The sequence below is a fragment of the Trichomycterus rosablanca genome, chromosome 4 (genome assembly GCF_030014385.1).
Source record: "Trichomycterus rosablanca isolate fTriRos1 chromosome 4, fTriRos1.hap1, whole genome shotgun sequence".
NCBI lineage: Eukaryota > Metazoa > Chordata > Actinopteri > Siluriformes > Trichomycteridae > Trichomycterus > Trichomycterus rosablanca.
The window spans coordinates 39117982-39138058 of NC_085991.1; the positions used below are offsets into that span (position 1 = coordinate 39117982).

Genomic DNA, 20077 nt, shown 5'->3' on the forward strand with positions numbered 1-20077 from the left:
GCTTTAAAAAAAAAAAAAAAAAAAAAGCCTGAGTGCAGAGGTAAAAAAGGTACCCTCTATGTTCAATAGAGAAAATGAACAATTGTGCCCTCGAAACCTCAAAGGGGGAGCTTCAGAAAGAGAGAGATAGCAGAAAGGAGAGAGGGAGTGAATGCAGGTGAGTGGAATGACTGACAGAAATGATGCTGTGTTCAATGTGCCAGACTGTGCTATTCATTTGTTCCACACTAATTAGGGAAAGAAAGACACACTAGTTTGTGGGTTGTACACAATGTCACGACTTGTACTAAAATAGGAAGGCTGGCTGGCACGATGCTCTGTTGATAATGTTGTGACAAAATCTGGGTTATGAGATATAAGCCTTCCTAATCATTCTACCCTTGGTTTTCCTGTCTTCCATTTGCCAGACCTGCTTCTTGCTCAGCTGTGGATTCCTTTTCCAGATACAATTAATACTGTATAATGTTGACCTGCTACTGGTTCTTGAATTATGTACTATATGTTTTTCAAAATATATACACCTCAATGCCTACTTTATTTGGTTCACCTATCTTGTATGTACAGTATCTCACAAAAGTGAGTACACCCCTCACATTTCTGCAAATATTTCATTATATCTTTTCATGGGACAACACTATAGAAATGAAACTTGGATATAACTTAGAGTAGTCAGTGTACAGCTTGTATAGCAGTGTAGATTTACTGTCTTCTGAAAATCACAGCCATTAATGTCTAAATGGCTGGCAACATAAGTGAGTACACCCCACAGTGAACATGTCCAAATTGTGCCCAAAGTGTCAATATTTTGTGTGACCACCATTATTATCCAGCACTGACTTAACCCTCCTGGGCATGGAATTCACCAGAGCTGCACAGGTTGCCACTGGAATCCTCTTCCACTCCTCCATGATGACATCACGGAGCTGGTGGATGTTAGACACCTTGGGCTCCTCCACCTTCCACTTGAGGATGCGCCACAGGTGCTCAATTGGGTTTAGTCCATCACCTTTACCTTCAGCTTCCTCAGCAAGGCAGTTGTCATCTTGGAGGTTGTGTTTGTGGTCGTTATCGTGTTGGAAAACTGCCATGCCGCCCAGTTTTCAAAGGGAGGGGATCATGCTCTGCTTCAGAATGTCACAGTACATGTTGGAATTCATGTTTCCCTCAATGAACTGCAGCTCCCCAGTGCCAGCAACACTCATGCAGCCCAAGACCATGATGCTACCACCACCATGCTTGACTGTAGGCAAGATACAGTTGACTTGGTACTCCTCACCAGGGCGCCGCCACACATGCTGGACACCATCTAAGCCAAACAAGTTTATCTTGGTCTCGTCAGACCACAGGGCATTCCAGTAATCCATGTTCTTGGACTGCTTGTCGTCAGCAAACTGTTTGCGGGCTTTCTTGTGCGTCAGCTTCCTTCTGGGATGACGACCATGCAGACCGAGTTGATGCAGTGAGCGGCGTATGGTCTGAGCACTGACAGGCTGACCTCCCACGTCTTCAACCTCTGCAGCAATGCTGGCAGCACTCATGTGTCTATTTCTTAAAGCCAACCTCTGGATATGACGCCGAACACGTGGACTCAACTTCTTTGGCCGACCCTGGCGAAGCCTGTTCCGAGTGGAACCTGTCCTGGAAAACCACTGTATGACCTTGGCCACCATGCTGTAGCTCAGTTTCAGGGTTTAAGCAATCTTCTTATAGCCTAGGCCATCTTTGTGGAGAGCAACAATTCTATTTCTCACATCCTCAGAGAGTTCTTTGCCATGAGGTGCCAAATTTAACAGCCCTGCTCCCCATTCACACCTGGGACCTTGACACATGACACCAGGGAGGGACAACGACACATTTGGGCACAATTTGGACACATTCCCTGTGGGGTGTACTCACTTGTGTTGCCAGCTATTTAGACATTAATGGCTGTGTTGAGTTATTTTCAGAAGACAGTAAATCTACACTGCTATACAAGCTGTACACTGACTACTCTAAGTTATATCCAAGTTTTATTTCTATAGTGTTGTCCCATGAAAAGATATAATAAAATATTTGCAAAAATGTGAGGGGTGTACTCACTTTTGTGATACACTGTATACTGTCCATTTTATGAGCTACACCTACCATATAGATGTACTCGATGGGTATACTATTACTGACTGTAGCTCATCTGTTATTCTGCACAAGTGGTTACTCCTCTGTACTGCATCCATTAATAGAAAGAGACTCCGATGTCTGAATGCATCTGTCCTAATTATACTTAAATTTTACTTGTTATGAGCAAACACTGTATATATATTTTTTTCTTTTCATCAACCGCTTTATTCTGGTCAGGGTCATGGCGAGTCATATTTTACCCAGAGATTCTGGGCACAAGGCATAAATACCCTGGACAGGGCACCAATCCTTTGCAGGGCTTCAGCCATTCATACAGACAAAGCCAATCATGTCTGATAGCAGACAGCACCTGTGAGATTCAAACCCAGATATCAGCCGTGGTAGGCTAGCGTGATAGACTGAGGTGCCAACTGAGTGCCCTCAAAGACTTTACAGACAATCATGTCTGTAGCGGTAAAATACGCTAGCACACCAGAGCTGGGTTTTCGAATACATCGTATCAAAACTCAGCTCTGCCACCCGGCCGGGTTAGGGGCAGGCCGCACCATGGGTCTTCATAACTGGTGCAATTACGACCCCTGCTGGCTGATCGATGGCGCCTGCACAGGGCTGAGGAATAATGCTGATCAGGGTGTGGCTCTCCATGCACAGTGCTGATCGGTATATACGTATGAACTCGACTCCTGCTGGTGAAAAATGCAGTCTGTACTGAGCACGTGTCAGATAGGGCGTGTGCGAGTTGAGAAGCGTCCTCAGTCAGCGGTGGAGGGTTGAATCAGTGGAGGATGCAATCAGGGTAAATGGACACGACTAGATTAGGGGAGAAAATTGGGGGTAAAAAGAAAAAAAAAAAAGAAAAAATTACTATATATTATTTTAATTTTTATAACCGGCTTTAGCCTTCCCCTCTGTAGACACAGCCAATTATGTTTGTAAAGACATCTGGCCGACCAATAGCACCACTGATATTCGAACCCTGATCTCAGAGGTGGTGACAAAAATACATGATTCTAATTTTAACAAAACTGGTAAAGAATAGATTCTGGGATTGTGTGTGTGTGTGTGATTATTTACTCTTTTAGACTCCATGTTCTTAATCCACTTTAGCGCTTGCCCTTGAGGGTCCACCATTAACGGCCATCTGGGGAAGGAAATAAAAGTCAGACAGACATTAGCCACCACTGTCGATGTCTGACACATTATCCCAAATAATTCATAATAATCCATAATCTCAGAAACACCCCGTCCCGTGGTGACCTTCTGTTTCTGTGAAAGGAAATTAGCAACAGGCTATAAATGGACATTCACATTGCAAAGCTTACTATTATCCTTAGCTAATTACCCTGCTATCTCTATTCATTAGTCATCATTATTCATGAGATACCATCGTTATTTTAATTAGCGCAAGGGGCTGCCTGTCTGTCAAAATAGTAATAAAAAAATTGGCCTGGTAAGGGCTGACCGGTTGCCACGGGTGACAATCACTCCGTTCTCGGTGGAGAAGGCATCAGAGGGCAGGCCCTGGATGTTCCAGTCACGCACGGCCGTCGCTTTGGAGAGGAAGACTGCAAAACTGAAGCTCGGAGAGCACGGCACCTCCAGCTCCTTAAACTGTAGAAAGAAAGAAATAATTGAGTTTAGAACTGTAAAACACACATAAAATCACTAAAGTTCGAGGACACTGAACATTAGATCTGAAATCATAGGCATTATAGAAGTTGTTCCCCCTAAATAACCCTGTCGTTTTGGTAAGTCTTTTCACTAGATTGATTGCAGGGATTCACTTTTAATGCATTAATGTGGCTAAGCACTAATGTTGTAATGTTGTTTTATGCAGTGCTTACACAGTGGTTATATTCACTTAAATAAAGATTGTTCTCATAGTCTTTGGTATTGCAATAGAAGTAAGTATTTAGGACACGTTCTGTGGGCAGAAATAGCTTGTTTATTAGGTCAGAGGAAAATGACCAAACTGATTCGAGCGAACAAGATGACGGTAACTTGTGTAATGATGGGCAGAATGTTTTCTTGGCACACATTCAACCCCCTAATTCCAACTGGGGTCTGAATGTCACAGCCTATGTAAGTATTGTTGCATCTTTATATGGTCTCAAAGCACACTTCATTATAAAATGATTCCATTAGGGCACATCAGTCTGTGCTGAAACACATACATAATTGGCTGTGTCTAAGAAAGATGTAGTCGTATGGAAATCATACTGCCTGGTCAAGGAGCTGGCAAAAGAGTACTGTTGTCCTCTGTATGTGTTAAAGCTCACAGTAAAAAACTGCAATAAGCCAGTGTAAAGATTCTGCAGGTGGCTTTACGTGTGTTGGAGGAGGTGTGTGTTAGTCCTGGGCCCTTGTGCTGCAGGTAAAGGTTTAGCATATTCAAACTGGGTGCAAAGAAAATTCCACAAACATGCCTTCCCAGTCACCAGATCTAAATCCAACAGAGCACCTTTGGGGTGTGGTACAATAGGGTATTTGCAGCATGACTGTGCAGCTAATAAATCTGAAGCATTTACATAATGCTTCATAATCATGTCAGCATGGACCAGAATCTCTTATACCTTGAGGTTTCCATGCCACAAACAAGTGAGGTTGTTCTGAAAGAAACCTCTATGTCTACTCAGTATTTGTATGGTGCTAGGTTTGTTTGTTTATTAGGATTTTAACGTCATGTTTTACACTTTGGTTACATTGACAGGAACGGTAGTTACTCGTTACACAAGATTCATCAGTTTACAAGGTTATATCAAACACAGTCATGGATAATTTTGTATCTCCAATTCACCTCACTTGCATGTCTTTAGACTGTGGGAGGAAACCCACACGGACACGGGGAGAACATGCAAACTCTGCACAGAAAGGACCCAGACCGCCCCACCTGGTGAACGAACCCAGGACCTTCTTGCTGTTAGGTGACAGTGCTACCCACTAAGCCACTGTGCCGCCCATGGTGTTAGGTAAGTGGCAAGTTAGTGTATACAGACTTTACACCATTTGTAATGGCTACAAATAGCAATATGCTTGATTCTGTTAGCAACTAGGCATAATAGCTAATACAAAAAGTTGAAAGAGGCATCTACATAGTCTTTGACCATGTGGTATAAAATTAGTAAGTGGAAATCTGATTGTAAGGAAGAAGCTGTAACCTGTTTCATCCAGATGTTTGTGAGCAGCTCGTCTCTGTAATTAGACAGGAAAGGACCCATGTAGGAGAGAAATGCAGCAGCCAAAAGACAGTCTCCCACCAAGTAACCCATGTCCCTCTCCAGACCCTGCACACAGACACAATCAATCAATCTGTTAAACCTTTACAAACAGTAATCAAAAGCCCATCCTGTTGGTGTCACTGTCCATAGTAAAATTAGCTTTATTATTATTTATATTATATAAATGGGATCAGAGGCTGAATAAGATGGAAGCCCTTGCTCCAAGTTTGGCTCCTGGACGCTTGACTGAAATTAGTTGCAGATCACATGAACAACAGAAGGCAAGAGTGGAGAAGATGTAAAGCTTACTCGACTGTGAACAGTGTCATAGATGTTTCATCAGCTTCTAGTTTATATTTATTTATTTGGGTTTTAACACCATGTTTAACACGTGTGTGTCATTTAACGGCAAAACTGGTATTATGTTTCTACTTCTAGTTTATAAGTGGACCTATTGTTTGTTGGATCTTGAATGTTACACCTGGCCATATGGACAGGTTTGGTTAGCATTAGGTGAAGGTTCTTACCAGACACCACTGTTCCATGTACCTTTAGTAGGTGCAGTTAAACTACTCCTGTTTATTTGAAGCATTAAGAAATCACATACTATAGTCAATAACAATTATAATCAAGGTGTAAGGAATCATGTCATTATACATCATACTAACATTATAGAATTCTTTATAAACAATATTATATAACTTACTGTATACATTATTTGCTCTCCTAAAGTGTAATTTGTTTCTAACAGTGGTAAGTTAGTGATATCACTTGATTAAATGTTTTCTGTACCTAAGTGTACCTAATGTTTTCTGTAATAGGTGTTAGTAAGTGTACCTTAACAGTCTCTTCCCAGCGTTCTCTTTCTCCAGCCAGTCCAGACACCAGTTTGCCAGCCCGGTCCAGTTTGAGCTCCATGTCCTCAGACTTTTTCCTCAATTCCTCCTTCTGAGCCAGCTTCTCATCATACTGTTTCTTCAGCTTCTCTAGTTTTTCTCCCACCTACAGACATTAACATTAACTCTCTTGTCCCTGTCATAGTGTAAAACAGTGGGGGCCAAACCCTGAGATCACTAGTGAAAATGTTTTTTTCACCCAATCCAGTCATGGCCAACTGAAGCCATGGCTGTCACATGCCCGATTAGACACGTGTACAGCAACCACCTCTTTTTACCTGGGGCAGGGTCTCACAGAGTGCAGTATTGTGTAGGGAGAGGCACACATTTGATCCGTGATCAGCTACCCCCGTGCTGGCACCTCAACCTGTCAGGAGAAGTCATATTTGCCCAGCAAAGAAGAATCCTGTTCAGCCATTGTCCTCCCCCTACAGGCACACAGCCAAATGTGTGTCTGTGTAGGTGCCTGGCCGGCTGATAGCAGACGTAGGATCCGGACTCAAGAGTTCGAGATCTCAGCATAGGTGGGCTAGCCTGTTTTACTGCTAAGAATGTTATTTAATTTTTTCTTTAAATTTTCTCCAATGCTTTCAAATACATAAATCAAACCTCAACATTTTGCAACAACTACCTGAGGACCAAAAAAAACAAAACAAGATAATGACAGTTGTGGACCGTCCCTCATAGTAACCTGACCTAAAGCTCATTGAGCAAGCCAAGCATTCAGTAATATCAGAAGATGCTCTTTGGAATATTGTGAAATCATGCAGAGGTAACATGGATTATTAGCATTTGCACAGATTTATAGAGTCCATGCCAGCTTGAGTTCATGCTGTCATTACAGCAAACAGAGACAAATGTTCATATTCTAAAGATTTAACTTCTAACTAAAATTGTTATATTGATTATATGATTTGTAATGAAAAACACTGGTTTTATTCAACCTTTTTCCTGAATTGAAGACACTTTCACTAGTGCTCTTAACTTTTATCCCCCACTATACAAACTTTTCTCCACACATCTGATGACTCCACTGTAATTCCACACACACACTGTGGTATAACCACATTCACTTGCCTCTTGGAGCTTGGCCTGGGCTTCCGCCAGTGCAGCCTGTTTCTCTGCCAGCTGAGTCGTGGCCCCGTGGAGCCTGGCACGCTTCGGCTCCACCACCCGGTAAATGCGCCCATACACCTGAGAGAAACACAAATACAATCACACACAGATGAGCATGAAGACACAGGGATCCAGGAATGGATTCAGTTCAAGGGTATTAACATAGTACTGAGAACACAAACCATAGGTATTTACTGTGGCCCTACCTCCATGGCTCTGACCCACATGCACAGGGACTTGGCTGCCAGCGAGACTCTCCCGATGATTTCCGGTTGGAAGTCAGGCTGTGTGCAATACTGTCCAATCTTCTTTAGCACACGGTCTGAGATGTTGTCCTTATCAAAGTGGACCAGCTGCTTAATAAAGTTTGATTCACCTGTCACACACACAAACACACACACATACACACACAGTTCAGTATTAGAATACAAGCCTTTCAGTCCTTATCTGATCTGTCAGTTTTCAACATCAAACTTGTCAAGTCTTTATGAACTTTGCATCCCCAAACTGTTACATATCATTTATGTGATTTAAATAAAAATACAAGCTTATTTGGGTTGGAATCACTCACTCACTTTCTAAACCGCTTATCTTAATCAGGGTCACGGGGGGTGCTGGAGCCTATGCCAGCTCTCAATGGGCGCAAGGCACACAGAAACACCATGTACAGGGTGCCAATCCATCGCAGGGCAGACACACGAACACATTCACACCTTAACACACACATGTACAGTGTATCACAAAAGTGAGTACACCCCTCACATTTCTGCAAATATTTCATTATATCTTTTCATGGGACAACACTATAGACATGAAACTTGGATATAACTTAGAGTAGTCAGTGTACAGCTTGTATAGCAGTGTAGATTTACTGTCTTCTGAAAATAACTCAACACACAGCCATTAATGTCTAAATAGCTGGCAACATAAGTGAGTACACCCCACAGTGAACATGTCCAAATTGTGCCCAAATGTGTCGTTGTCCCTCCCTGGTGTCATGTGTCAAGGTCCCAGGTGTAAATGGGGAGCAGGGCTGTTAAATTTGGTGTTTTGGGTACAATTCTCTCATACTGGCCACTGGATATTGAACATGGCACCTCATGGCAAAGAACTCTCTGAGGATGTGAGAAATAGAATTGTTGCTCTCCACAAAGATGGCCTAGGCTATAAGAAGATTGCTAACACCCTGAAACTGAGCTACAGCATGGTGGCCAAGGTCATACAGCGGTTTTCCAGGACAGGTTCCACTCGGAACAGGCTTCGCCAGGGTCGACCAAAGAAGTTGAGTCCACGTGTTCGGCGTCATATCCAGAGGTTGGCTTTAAAAAATAGACACATGAGTGCTGCCAGCATTGCTGCAGAGGTTGAAGACGTGGGAGGTCAGCCTGTCAGTGCTCAGACCATACGCCGCACACTGCATCAACTCGGTCTGCATGGTCGTCATCCCAGAAGGAAGCTGACGCACAAGAAAGCCCGCAAACAGTTTGCTGAAGACAAGCAGTCCAAGAACATGGATTACTGGAATGCCCTGTGGTCTGACGAGACCAAGATAAACTTGTTTGGCTCAGATGGTGTCCAGCATGTGTGGCGGCACCCTGGTGAGGAGTACCAAGACATCTGTATCTTGCCTACAGTCAAGCATGGTGGTGGTAGCATCATGGTCTTGGGCTGCATGAGTGTTGCTGGCACCGGGGAGCTGCAGTTCACTGAGGGAAACATGAATTCCAACATGTACTGTGACATTCTGAAACAGAGCATGATCCCCTCCCTTCGAAAACTGGGCCTCATGGCAGTTTTCCAACAGGATAACGACCCCAAACACAACCTCCAAGATGACAACTGCCTTGCTGAGGAAGCTGAAGGTAAAGGTGATGGACTAAACCCAATTGAGCACCTGTGGCGCATCCTCAAGTGGAAGGTGGAGGAGTTCAAGGTGTCTAACATCCACCAGCTCCGTGATGTCATCATGGAGGAGTGGAAGAGGATTCCAGTAGCAACCTGTGCAGCTCTGGTGAATTCCATGCCCAGGAGGGTTAAGGCAGTGCTGGATAATAATGGTGGTCACACAAAATATTGACACATTTGGGCACAATTTGGACATGTTCACTGTGGGGTGTACTCACTTATGTTGCCAGCCATTTAGACATTAATGGCTGTGTGTTGAGTTATTTTCAGAAGACAGTAAATCTACACTGCTATACAAGTTGTACACTGACTACTCTAAGTTAGATCCAAGTTTCATGTCTATAGTGTTGTCCCATGAAAAGATATAATGAAATATTTGCAGAAATGTGAGTGGTGTACTCACTTTTGTGATACACTGTATGTCTAAGGGCAGTTTTAGTTTCTCCAATAAACCTGACTGCATGTCTTTGGACTGTGGGAGGAAACCCAAGCTCCTTGAGAAAACCCACACAGACACGAGAAGAACATGTAAACCACACAGAAAGGACCCGGACCGCTCCACCTGGGAATCCAACCCAGGACCTACTTGCTGTGAGGCGACAGTGCTACCCACCGAGCCACTGTGCCGGACATGTTGGATAACACTGAAGAAGAAAACATGCCAACATCAACAAAGAAGCAAACTTAATGCTGTGCCTGTGATAGGCCCAACTGCTATGCGATTGGTGGGGGGATTGGTTACCTGATCATGCCCCTCTGCCTTGCCATTTATGGCCGGCAGAGGTGACATGTAAGAGGAGAAAACTGACGTGTTGGTTCTTAGCTGGCCGCCTTGAACTGACACAAATATTACTGCTCTATGGTTGAGCATTAAACACCTCCAGGTGGAGGTGTTTTTATTAATCATGGTTTCTTCCTCACATTAGGTTAATTCCATAACACATGCAATTCTGATTGAACCGGGGTCCAACCAGTCCCTGTATTGTCTATAATACAATGACAAAGCAGCAAACGTAAGCTTCCTCTCTCTCACCAAGCTGTCTTTTAGCCTCTGCCCATGTGGGTTCACATCCTCTCAGGATCATGACTGCCTGCATCACAGTCTCTACCAGAGCCGGAGGTCGGCCATATGACTTGATCTCGGTCATATCCTTTTTATTCAGGGACTCCAGAGCCTGCACAATATAAGGGAAAGTTCCTAAGAAAACATTTTACAACAGTTTTGAGCATATTTCTTCTTGGTACACAAAAGCTGCATATCCAGTGGAAAATACATCTTCTTTTGGGGTTGATGTTATGCTATGAGTGAGAACCAGCCACTTGTTTTGTCTGAATTGACCACAATTACTATTATTTTAGTAACTATTTATATATTATCTAAAAACACTTCTAATAGGGCTACAATAATTTACCCACTAGTAGCAGCTTTTTTCATCTATTTGTAAATCAGTCTCCTATATGAGGAAAGAGTTATTCATTCATTAATTCATTCATTGTCTGTTTTACCACTGATTTATCCTATGGTGGGTCTTATTCATCGGGCAAAAGACAGGAAACACCCCAAACAGGACGCCAGTCCATTACAGAGCAGGAAAAGGTTATTGACAACATCTGATCATACTGTTGGGTTTTGCTACTGCAAATGCTAATACATTTTACACGAAAACAGTTTTTCTGTATTTGTCATGGCAGTCTCAGGATTTCAAAAAATTTCAGCAAATGTCCTTAGTCATTGACCTAATAATTGAAACATACTGTAAATGTCACTGTCCAAACACAAAACTGTTCTAGAATTTGAGTTCTTTCATAAGATTAATGGGTTTTCTAAAAATATGACAAAATATTTTGGGTCAAAAAAGACATACAGCACGGCGCCCAGGTGGCACTGACACACCAGCACAGGGATTCTAAACTCCCAAGTTCGAATCTCAGCTCTGCTACTGGTCGGCTGGGTGCTCTCTAGCGGGCATAATTGGCAGTGCTTGCAGCAGACAAAAATTGGCCATTAAGGTCTGCCGGGTGGGAAAAAGTCCGACTAAAAAGTGGGTTGGGTCTTCGATGTTGTGTAGGACCCTGGTAAGTAGCAGAGATGAAAACTGGCTGTCCCAATAAGACAAGCTGCTCAGAGAGCCTACGACAACCAACTGGTGCAGCCCTCTCCCAGCATGAATTCATACATGGGGCCTACTCCAGAAAGGGCAGTCACTACAGAACCACCCTGGAATTGCACCTAGATTTGGCAAAACCAAAAAGATAGAGCACTGGCATCTGCAACACTGGAAAACCAGACCAGATCAAGCCTGGCATTGTAGTTTTAGAGAAAATCTGTAACTATACCACCTAAAGGCTAGGTTCAAGTAAAGCCATATGTTTATTTGGGAGCCCAGCCCATGATTCAAACCCCTGGAGTTATACCCCAACAAATAAAAAATCTAATCTGCTGTAGTTTTTGCTGTTGTTTAAAATGTTTTGATTGTTCAATCACAGGAAAGGAACAGTTGCACAAACTACTGAAATGTCAAGACTGCTGAGTCACACACATCCCTTACAAGTGAAGACCAACTGTAGTTTCAAATTATTTATCTGGTGCTCTTGGCAAAGGGATAACAGTGATTCCAAAATGTCCCCACACACCTACCTGTTGATAAATGAAACTTTATACGGTACGAATATGCAAAACTCAGGAGTAGATTAAGAAGGACTATTATTGGTACCAAACAGAAAAAGTCAAAAATGTGCTGGAGTGAATCTGGTCCATTTATTCAGAATGCAAATCATTTAAAGCAACCCCAAGCGTTTTATCACCACTGTATTAATTAACTAGCAATACAACCTGGGCTTTGTAGGAGGTCATTAAGGTCTTGTAGGCAAACTATTAGTAAAATGAGCTGACCTTCATGGCCTCCCCTAGAGCAGGCAGTGCTTCATCCAGATCCCTCTGAGCATTATCAGCCATCTCTTTACATTTTATTTCTTCTGCTCCAATCTTCTCACTGTGAGCGCTCACGGCCTACACACAGTCATCCGCACACATCCAGTCATCACACATGTAATTATGTTATCAAACACCACAGTCAGGAAAGCAAGTACACAAAACAATTCATTTAATCAGGATTCTGAAAACAACTACTGTACATGCAAACAAAATCAGTTCTGGTTTATATACACTGTATATTTTTTACATGCACTGCTTAATCACATGCACCTGATTGATTAGACAATTTCATCAAACAGTCATGTTGTCTTTCTACAACTCACCTTCTGCTGTTCATCAGCTTCTCTCTTCTGCTGTACAATGATGACCAGGTACTCTTCACACTGCTTCTGGAACTCGGCTACTTTTTTCTTGGCGTCCTCCAACTCCACCGACATGGCCTCCACTTTGGTGCGCGTGTCATCAATCTTGAACAAACCGTTTCTCAGTTTAGTTACCTGCTCGCCAATGTCGGTGCGCTTCTCAGCCAATAACCTAACCATGAGAAAGAGATACAATAACAGAGAAAGATGTGCTCAGCTTATGTATTAATTAGTATTATAATCAATAATTTGACTTAAATGTGCACAATACTTTAAGAACAGAGTCAGAAATACATATGCAGCGTTTGTCTTCTTCAGAAACCAAAGTAGTGGACCATTCCCCGGCACAGCAGCAACATTGTAATGTTTGGTGCTGTGCTGTAATGTGTGATGCATCAGCTACAGCATCATTGCTAAGGCTTTAAATACCTCTGTGCCACTGCTGGGTTGACAACAGTGTGCTGAACAACAATATTCAGCTGACCACAGCATCCAGGGGTCAAAGATGGACAGGGACAGTGAAGGGACAGTGGTAGCCTAGTGGGTAGAGCTTTGGGCTATCAACCGGAAGATTGGCGGTTCAAATACAGGCCCTCCCAGGGGCGCCATAAGGTGGCTGACCCTGCGCTCTGACCCCAGCTCCCAAAACAAGCTGGGATATGCGAAGAAATAATTTCATTGTACTGTACAACTGTACTGTATATGTATATATGACAAATAAAGTATATCTTCTTCTTCTTTTTAAAAAGGGTTTAAACATTAAGATCTAGTCTGTAGGTGTACAACTACAAGCTAGGACTGAAGAGAACATATAGAACATTAGTCAGATAAGTACTTTTTATATCCAGACACCAGTTCCAGGTAGTTGGTGGGTGTGACGTAGTTGTGCCTCTTCAGCTCCAGCTTCATTCTCTGAGAGAGCTGGACTACAGATTGGTGCATGGTCATGAAAATACTGGCCACTTTGGTCTGGATCTGCAGATGAGCAAAGCATTAGGTTAAGTCTCATAAAATTGCTGTTCTCTAAACCTGAGCTAATACACTGCTTAAAAAATTAAGGGAACACTTAAATCACACATTGGATCCTGATGAATGAAATATTCTAGTTTAAAATATTTATTGATATTAATTATCATATGAAATCACAGGCTGATCCAATCTATGTGAGATTCAGCAACTCAGTGTGACTCAGTAGCCGGCTGGAGATAATTTTGTAGGACTCTGGCAGTGCGTCTCCTGTTTTTCTTCTCACAAATGAGCAGGTATCTGTCCTGCTGCTGGGTGGATTCTGTTTAACGGCTCTGTCAAACACTTCTCATGTAACAGCCCACGCCCTGGTATCTCCTCCATGCTCTTGAGACTGTACTGGGAGACTTACCAAACCTTCTTGTAATGGCATTAATGGATGTGCCATCATGAAGGAGCTGGACTACCTGTGCAACCCTAATAGGCTGGAGGTATCATCTCATGCTACCAGTTGTGACAAAGGAACTAGCAAAATGCAACACTAGAAAAGAATCAGTCAGAAAAGATAAGGAGAGTAATTGTTCCAGTTTTGGATGTTATCTTGCTGTTACTTCTTTAGTGCACCTGTTGTCACTTTCATTTGCATCATAGCAGGTAACTTAATTCACAATTGCTTATGTTTCCTAACTGGAAAGATTAATATTCCTGAAGTTTAATCGACTTGGTGTGATAGAGTAATGTTTAAGTGTTCTATTATTTTTTTGAGCAGTATGCATTGACTGCCTAATAGTGTTACTGGCATATCTAAGAATAGAACTTGTCTGTGAGACAGCACTGCTTTACCTACAGGCGGCACCTTTCAAATCCACATAAAGCAACTGTTAACGCTTGTTTAGAGCATGTCTGAACTGTAATTTAAAACAGTTGAAAATGTATATAATGTACGATAATAACTACATCTCATTATTACCTGTGGTTCATTTTAAATATTCTACATTAAAACACCCATGGGAGATACAGTAGTCGATTATGCTAGCCCAATAGTCAGCTGCCATATTCAGCCAGTTGGGCATCCACACAGACACTGGCTATGTCAGGTCTGAAATGGATTGGCACCCTGTACTCAACATGACCAGGATGAAGCAAGTAATGAAAATGCGCCATCCTTGAGGTTAACAGTATTCTGACTATTACACAGCCTATAGTAATTGCATCTTAGCACAGTGACTTAGCACAAGTTCTGGCTAAAGTCAAAAGTTTATACACTTGTAAGGGACATGACTGTAATGGAATTGACAAGATGTTCATTATTTTTGCAACTGTCCCTTTTTTGTGACTGAATAATTGAATAAATCAATTGACTGCTTTTGACGAAAGAAAGCCTTCCAACTATTCGCTCATCATAAGTGTATGAGACTTGAGGTAGATCAGAAGCGAGGGAGCAATTTTTAGTATCCAAGGCTTTTACTGACAGGTTCTTGGAAGATGAAAGACAACCGGTGTAGCCAGTGGAAACTCGCATAGAAACTAGGAAAATATGCCACCACACACGGTAGGTGAAGGCAAGGTTCAAACCCAAACCTTGAGCTCTGTGCCATCCAAGCTACAGTGCAGAAAAGCATGTAAGTTTGTGTGCAACACTGTACATGAGCCAACATTACTGTAAAGAATCATAAATAAATATTATTATTATTATTATTATCACTATGCAGAGTAAATCCCTCTGTGAACTTGACTGGTTAAGTACTACAGTTTACAATATTAAATTCTTTCTACAAATCTGAAGGAAATATTAAAGCAAATTGCCTTTTTACGGCACTAAACACACAGCTTCTTCAATAATACCAGTCCTGCTTAAACCAATCCCAAAGCAATGTAATAAATAAGTGCTAATGGACACGGCTGTAAGCCTTGTTGTTGTTATAGCATACTGAGCCGATCATACAATACTGATGTGTATATACAGTACATTGGGGAAATTACACAATACCTGCATCAACTGGTCAGTCCAATCACATACAAATTACATTCCCTCACTAATGCTAATCTCAAACACCATTAAAATAAAGGACACAATTAACACAGATGGTGTGTATTTTAGTAGGTGATAATATGTTGGTACAACTGGATATGTGTCTCTCTCACCCCTTCCATATTCCCCAGGGCCAGCCCATCCAGATATCGCTCAGCCACCTCTAGCAGAGCATCCTGAGGCCACTCAGAAAACCAGTCTATAGTAGTGCAGTTCACCAGTGCTGGGTATTGACGAATACGATTCCTGAACACACAGACACACACACATACCACAATATTACTCTTATAATCAGAAACGTAAACTTAATTATAATTTTCTGATAATTGACAGATATGAAAGATTAGAAGGAATCAAATTTAATAAATAGTCTTAATATACTGTGTAACACTATATAATGAATATCATTTCCAGACCCTTTGGGGTGGCACTCCAAATTGTGGTAATCTGCATCCTGTTTGCTTTAATTCTTCTTTTCATAATATATATTTTATGTGTTTTCCCCCCATTTTCTCCCAATTTAGTGTAGTCAGTTTGTCATCCGCTGCTGGGGATCCCCGATTTTTTGCAGTTGAGGAGGGTATATTGCTGCTCACGCCTCCTCCAACCCACAGGCAGCCCTTAACTGAACCCTTTTCCACCCATGCACTCTGCACAGGCACCTCTATTCGCAAGTCAGGGTCCTTACACAGCGTTTGAAGACCCCGCATAGTCCTGTCATCAGACAGCCGCTTATTATGCCCGCTAGATGGCTCCCAGTCGACCGGTGGCAACGATGAGTTCAGAAACTCGGCGCTGGTGTGCTAGCAGAATATCCGGCTGCGCCACCTGGGCGCCTGCTTTAATTATTTTTGAGATGGGGCTAGAACCCAATTGGAGTTCACCTGCTGCAATTTGAATTGATTGGACACAGTTTGAAAATGCACACACCAGGGTCTATAACGTCCAACAATTAAAAAAAAAGCCATGAAGTTCCAGCAACTGTCTGTGGATCTCAACAATTAAATATCAGCAAAGCATAGATCTGGGCATTAATAATAATATAAAAAAATTAAGTCTTTCTTTGTTCCCAGGACCACAGTGGCCTAAAACATTTTGAAATGGAAGAAACTGGGCACATCCTTAAACCCTCAAAGAGCTGGGTGTCCTGCCAAATTGAACATTTAAGCAAGAAGGGCCATGGTCAGGGAGGTAAGAATAAACCCACCTTTCACTCTAAAAGAGCTCTTGAAACTCTTTGCAAAGATGAGAGATATAGTTGGATGGACAACCATCTCTGCAGCCTTTTATAAATCAAGCCTTTATGACAAAGTGGCTAGACAGAAGCCAGTGTTGGCAACAAAATGATTCTCTGGTCTGATTAGCTGAAAATGGAACTCTTTGGGCAGAACATAGTTCTGGCAGTTCATAGACACTTGCTATCCAATCTAGAGAGAATGTGCCATGACTAATGTGGTATGAATTGTAGTTTATTTAATTTAAGTTAACAAGGGATCTGACTACTTTGCATCTGTACATCTTTGCTTCAACATGGTTCTTTATTATGTATTTGGAAACCCAATTACGCTTCTCCATTATGAAGGAGCTGTGATTGGTGGTTGTTAACAAATTTTACATATTTCCATACACAGCTTACACACCCTGCTACACTCAGAGGTCAACACTTGTTCAATTGCTGATTTGCCATGCAACCTTTTTGGGCTAGTAGTGGCCATTAAAGCAGTAGCATAGTAATAGCAGCCACCAATTATATGTAAGGCCAATGAGACTAAGCCCAAAGCTTGATTTAAAAGCTGTCATTTTTAATTAGGTATGACCCCAGGGTCATCTGACACAAGCCACCTCGTTATATGCTGACGAGAGATGCAAATGGATGATTAGAGAACAATTTCCAGGCCTCTTTTTATGGTACTCACATTTTCAAAACGCATAATCAAAGAGGGAAAGAAGAAGGAGAGAGAGTGCAAGCGAAATAATGAGAGAAAAAAGAGTAGTAGATAGAGAGGTTTTGATGAATACAAAACTCGAGTGATGGCAGCGAGTAATGAGAAGACTAGAAAGGAAGGTCATGACCAGGCTGCTCATAGCACTCATGCTGACTGTTGATGAAGATCTCAGGATGACAGGTAAGGTAGGAGTAGCTCTCTGTCTGGCTTAGTAAATTGCTTTCACTTCATCAAAAACGAACTCACCCAGTCTGACTGAATGTCAGAGTACCAAGCAAATTTGCGCACTGTGAAGATCCGAAAATGAAATATTAAAATGGCCACAGGGCTCAGAATTTTTCCTGAATGTAGCATTGACTAAGCAAACTGCAGCCATAAGTCCAGAAATCATTATTTATGTATTTTAATGGCTTACATCTTAAGCAGGGTTGCACTAGGCGGTCATACACCCTGCTTTCTTACTCACTTTTAAAGGCTATTTATATTATTATACATACAGGAAAGTTTGGAGGGTTTAAAGGTAACCAGAGTACTTGTTTGTCACCTACACTATAAAATGACACTGTATTACACTATCATCATCAACATAGGTACGTCTGTAAGCAAATTTCAGATCCACTGTTTATTCATTTTTAAGGTTTACCACTGCGGCATCCTGGTTAGGGTTTGTTTGTTTGATTTGATTTGTTTCTTTACTTGTGTACATAGGGATTAGGGTGTCGTTTCCATTACAGTTTTTATAAATCTTATATGTAAAGCCCTACCTATTTCACGGCCGAAAAAATCGCGTCACAGATCATGAAATGAGTGTCTCCTGTGTAACATGCAATTTGCTGTGAAATTCAAAATTTAAGGTTTGTGTTTAGCATTTTAACGTTTTTCATTTGCATAGTGCCTCAAGAGCCTCACATTTTTTCCCCAATTTTCCTCCCAATTACCCGATTGCAATACCCGTATCCAATTTTCATCCCAAATACCTGTATCCAATTACCCGATTGCATAACGCTTCCTCTCTGCTGATGCTGATCTTCACTCCTAAATGAGGAGAACGAGGCTTACATGCCCCCTCCGACACATGTGCAGTAGCCGACTGCATCTTTTCACCTGCACGAGGCGTATTCATATGTGGATCAGCTTTTGTGTATGGAGAGCCACACCCTGTCCACATTATTCCTCGACTCTGTGCAGATGTCATCAACCAGCCAGCAGAATCCGGCTTCTCGCCCTGTATGAACAACAAGCCAATTGTTCATGTAGCCGCCCAGCCCAGCCGGATGGCAGAGCTGAGTCTCGAACCGATGGGTTGGAAATGTCAGCTCTGGTGTGCTAGCGTGTTTTCCGCTGCGCCACCTGAGCGGCTAAGTTCCTCATGTTAAATGGTTCATTTGCACTATAAGGTGGTCCTAGTGTAACAGAGCATCTTTAGAGTGTCAAAACACAAATGAGAATTTTCATATTTGAGCTAGAACATGAAGCCCTTGCTTCGTCACTGGATGTTTTAGTTTACATCCAACCCTCAAGGTAGCTGTGCTGTGCATTGTAGCTTCCATTTATTCTATCATTCGAGTGTTTTTTTAATGACCGCCGTAAAATTTGGCCCTGAACAGGGTTACAACAGGTCCAGTTTCTTCAGAATCACTGGGCACAATCAGATACTCACAATCAGATATTGGATACTCTAAAGCTCTAAACTAAAGCTCCCTTACTAATGTGAACATTCCATCAAAAGGCAGTAGGGCACAAGTGGCAAGGTCAAGTGTGTCTGTGATGTGCTTTTTAGCAGCTCAAATGTCTTACATTATAAATGGTTCTAGAAGTGTAGCACTCACAGCAACAACCGTCATAGACTAATGACCCAGGTATGTGTAAACAGAAGACTTATTTAATAGCAAAGTGGCTTTTAAAATAGTGAAACAAGAATTTAGTGAATTTAATAGGGCCCTAATTATATGGCGTTTCTAAGTCATAGTCAGGGTTACAACAGGTCGGGTTTCTCCAGAATCACTGGGCACAATGCAGTAACACACCCCGGACAAAACACCAAACAATCACAGTGTCTCGGCATATCAAGTATGGCATAATTTTTCCTGCCCTAACAGGTTACGTACCTGAATGGATCTCCTACAGGACTCATACACAGCACTATGTGAAGGTTGTTTCTCACACGTTCTACCAAGTAATTAAACATGGAGTCTGGAGTCTCCAGCACATTGTCATTCCTCGCAGAATCGGACAAAGCACTTTGGATCTGGCAAACAAAAATACAAAAAAGCACGGTCAGTGAGCACTGAACCCATCTACGTGCACGTTCACATATTTTATAGCTAATCATTTTTAGCCAGACCTCTTCAAACTCATCTGGTTTGTAGAGGTTGGGGACCTCTCCAGAGCTGAGGATGTTGTTGATGTCCTCCAAGAAAGACTCGTCCACAATCTGAGTGTCATTAAACAGGAAAACTGTGGGCTTGTTCTCCACTCCAGTCAGCCTGTACAGCTTCTTAATGTCTGCATGAGGAATAGCAATTACATTGATTTTCTTCAAAACAAACATGAGACCCTTCGTTGACCCTGTAGCTGTTTATG

General features: G+C 42.1%; 1 protein-coding gene across 1 annotated transcript in view; it reads right to left on the reverse strand.

Annotated features, from left to right (window-relative positions):
• dnah2 (dynein, axonemal, heavy chain 2) overlaps positions 1–20077 on the reverse strand; it is a 294787-nt gene that overhangs the window by 48367 nt on the left and 226343 nt on the right. The window contains exons 56-68 of the mRNA XM_062993580.1: positions 19839–19999; positions 19603–19742; positions 15662–15794; positions 13386–13525; positions 12512–12722; positions 12147–12263; positions 10287–10428; positions 7555–7724; positions 7310–7426; positions 6174–6338; positions 5277–5402; positions 3581–3729; positions 3193–3259 (exon numbers count right to left, since the gene is read on the reverse strand). Of these exons, the coding sequence (XP_062849650.1) occupies positions 3193–3259; positions 3581–3729; positions 5277–5402; positions 6174–6338; positions 7310–7426; positions 7555–7724; positions 10287–10428; positions 12147–12263; positions 12512–12722; positions 13386–13525; positions 15662–15794; positions 19603–19742; positions 19839–19999 (1838 nt within the window). The remainder of the gene's footprint in view (positions 1–3192; positions 3260–3580; positions 3730–5276; positions 5403–6173; positions 6339–7309; positions 7427–7554; positions 7725–10286; positions 10429–12146; positions 12264–12511; positions 12723–13385; positions 13526–15661; positions 15795–19602; positions 19743–19838; positions 20000–20077) is intronic.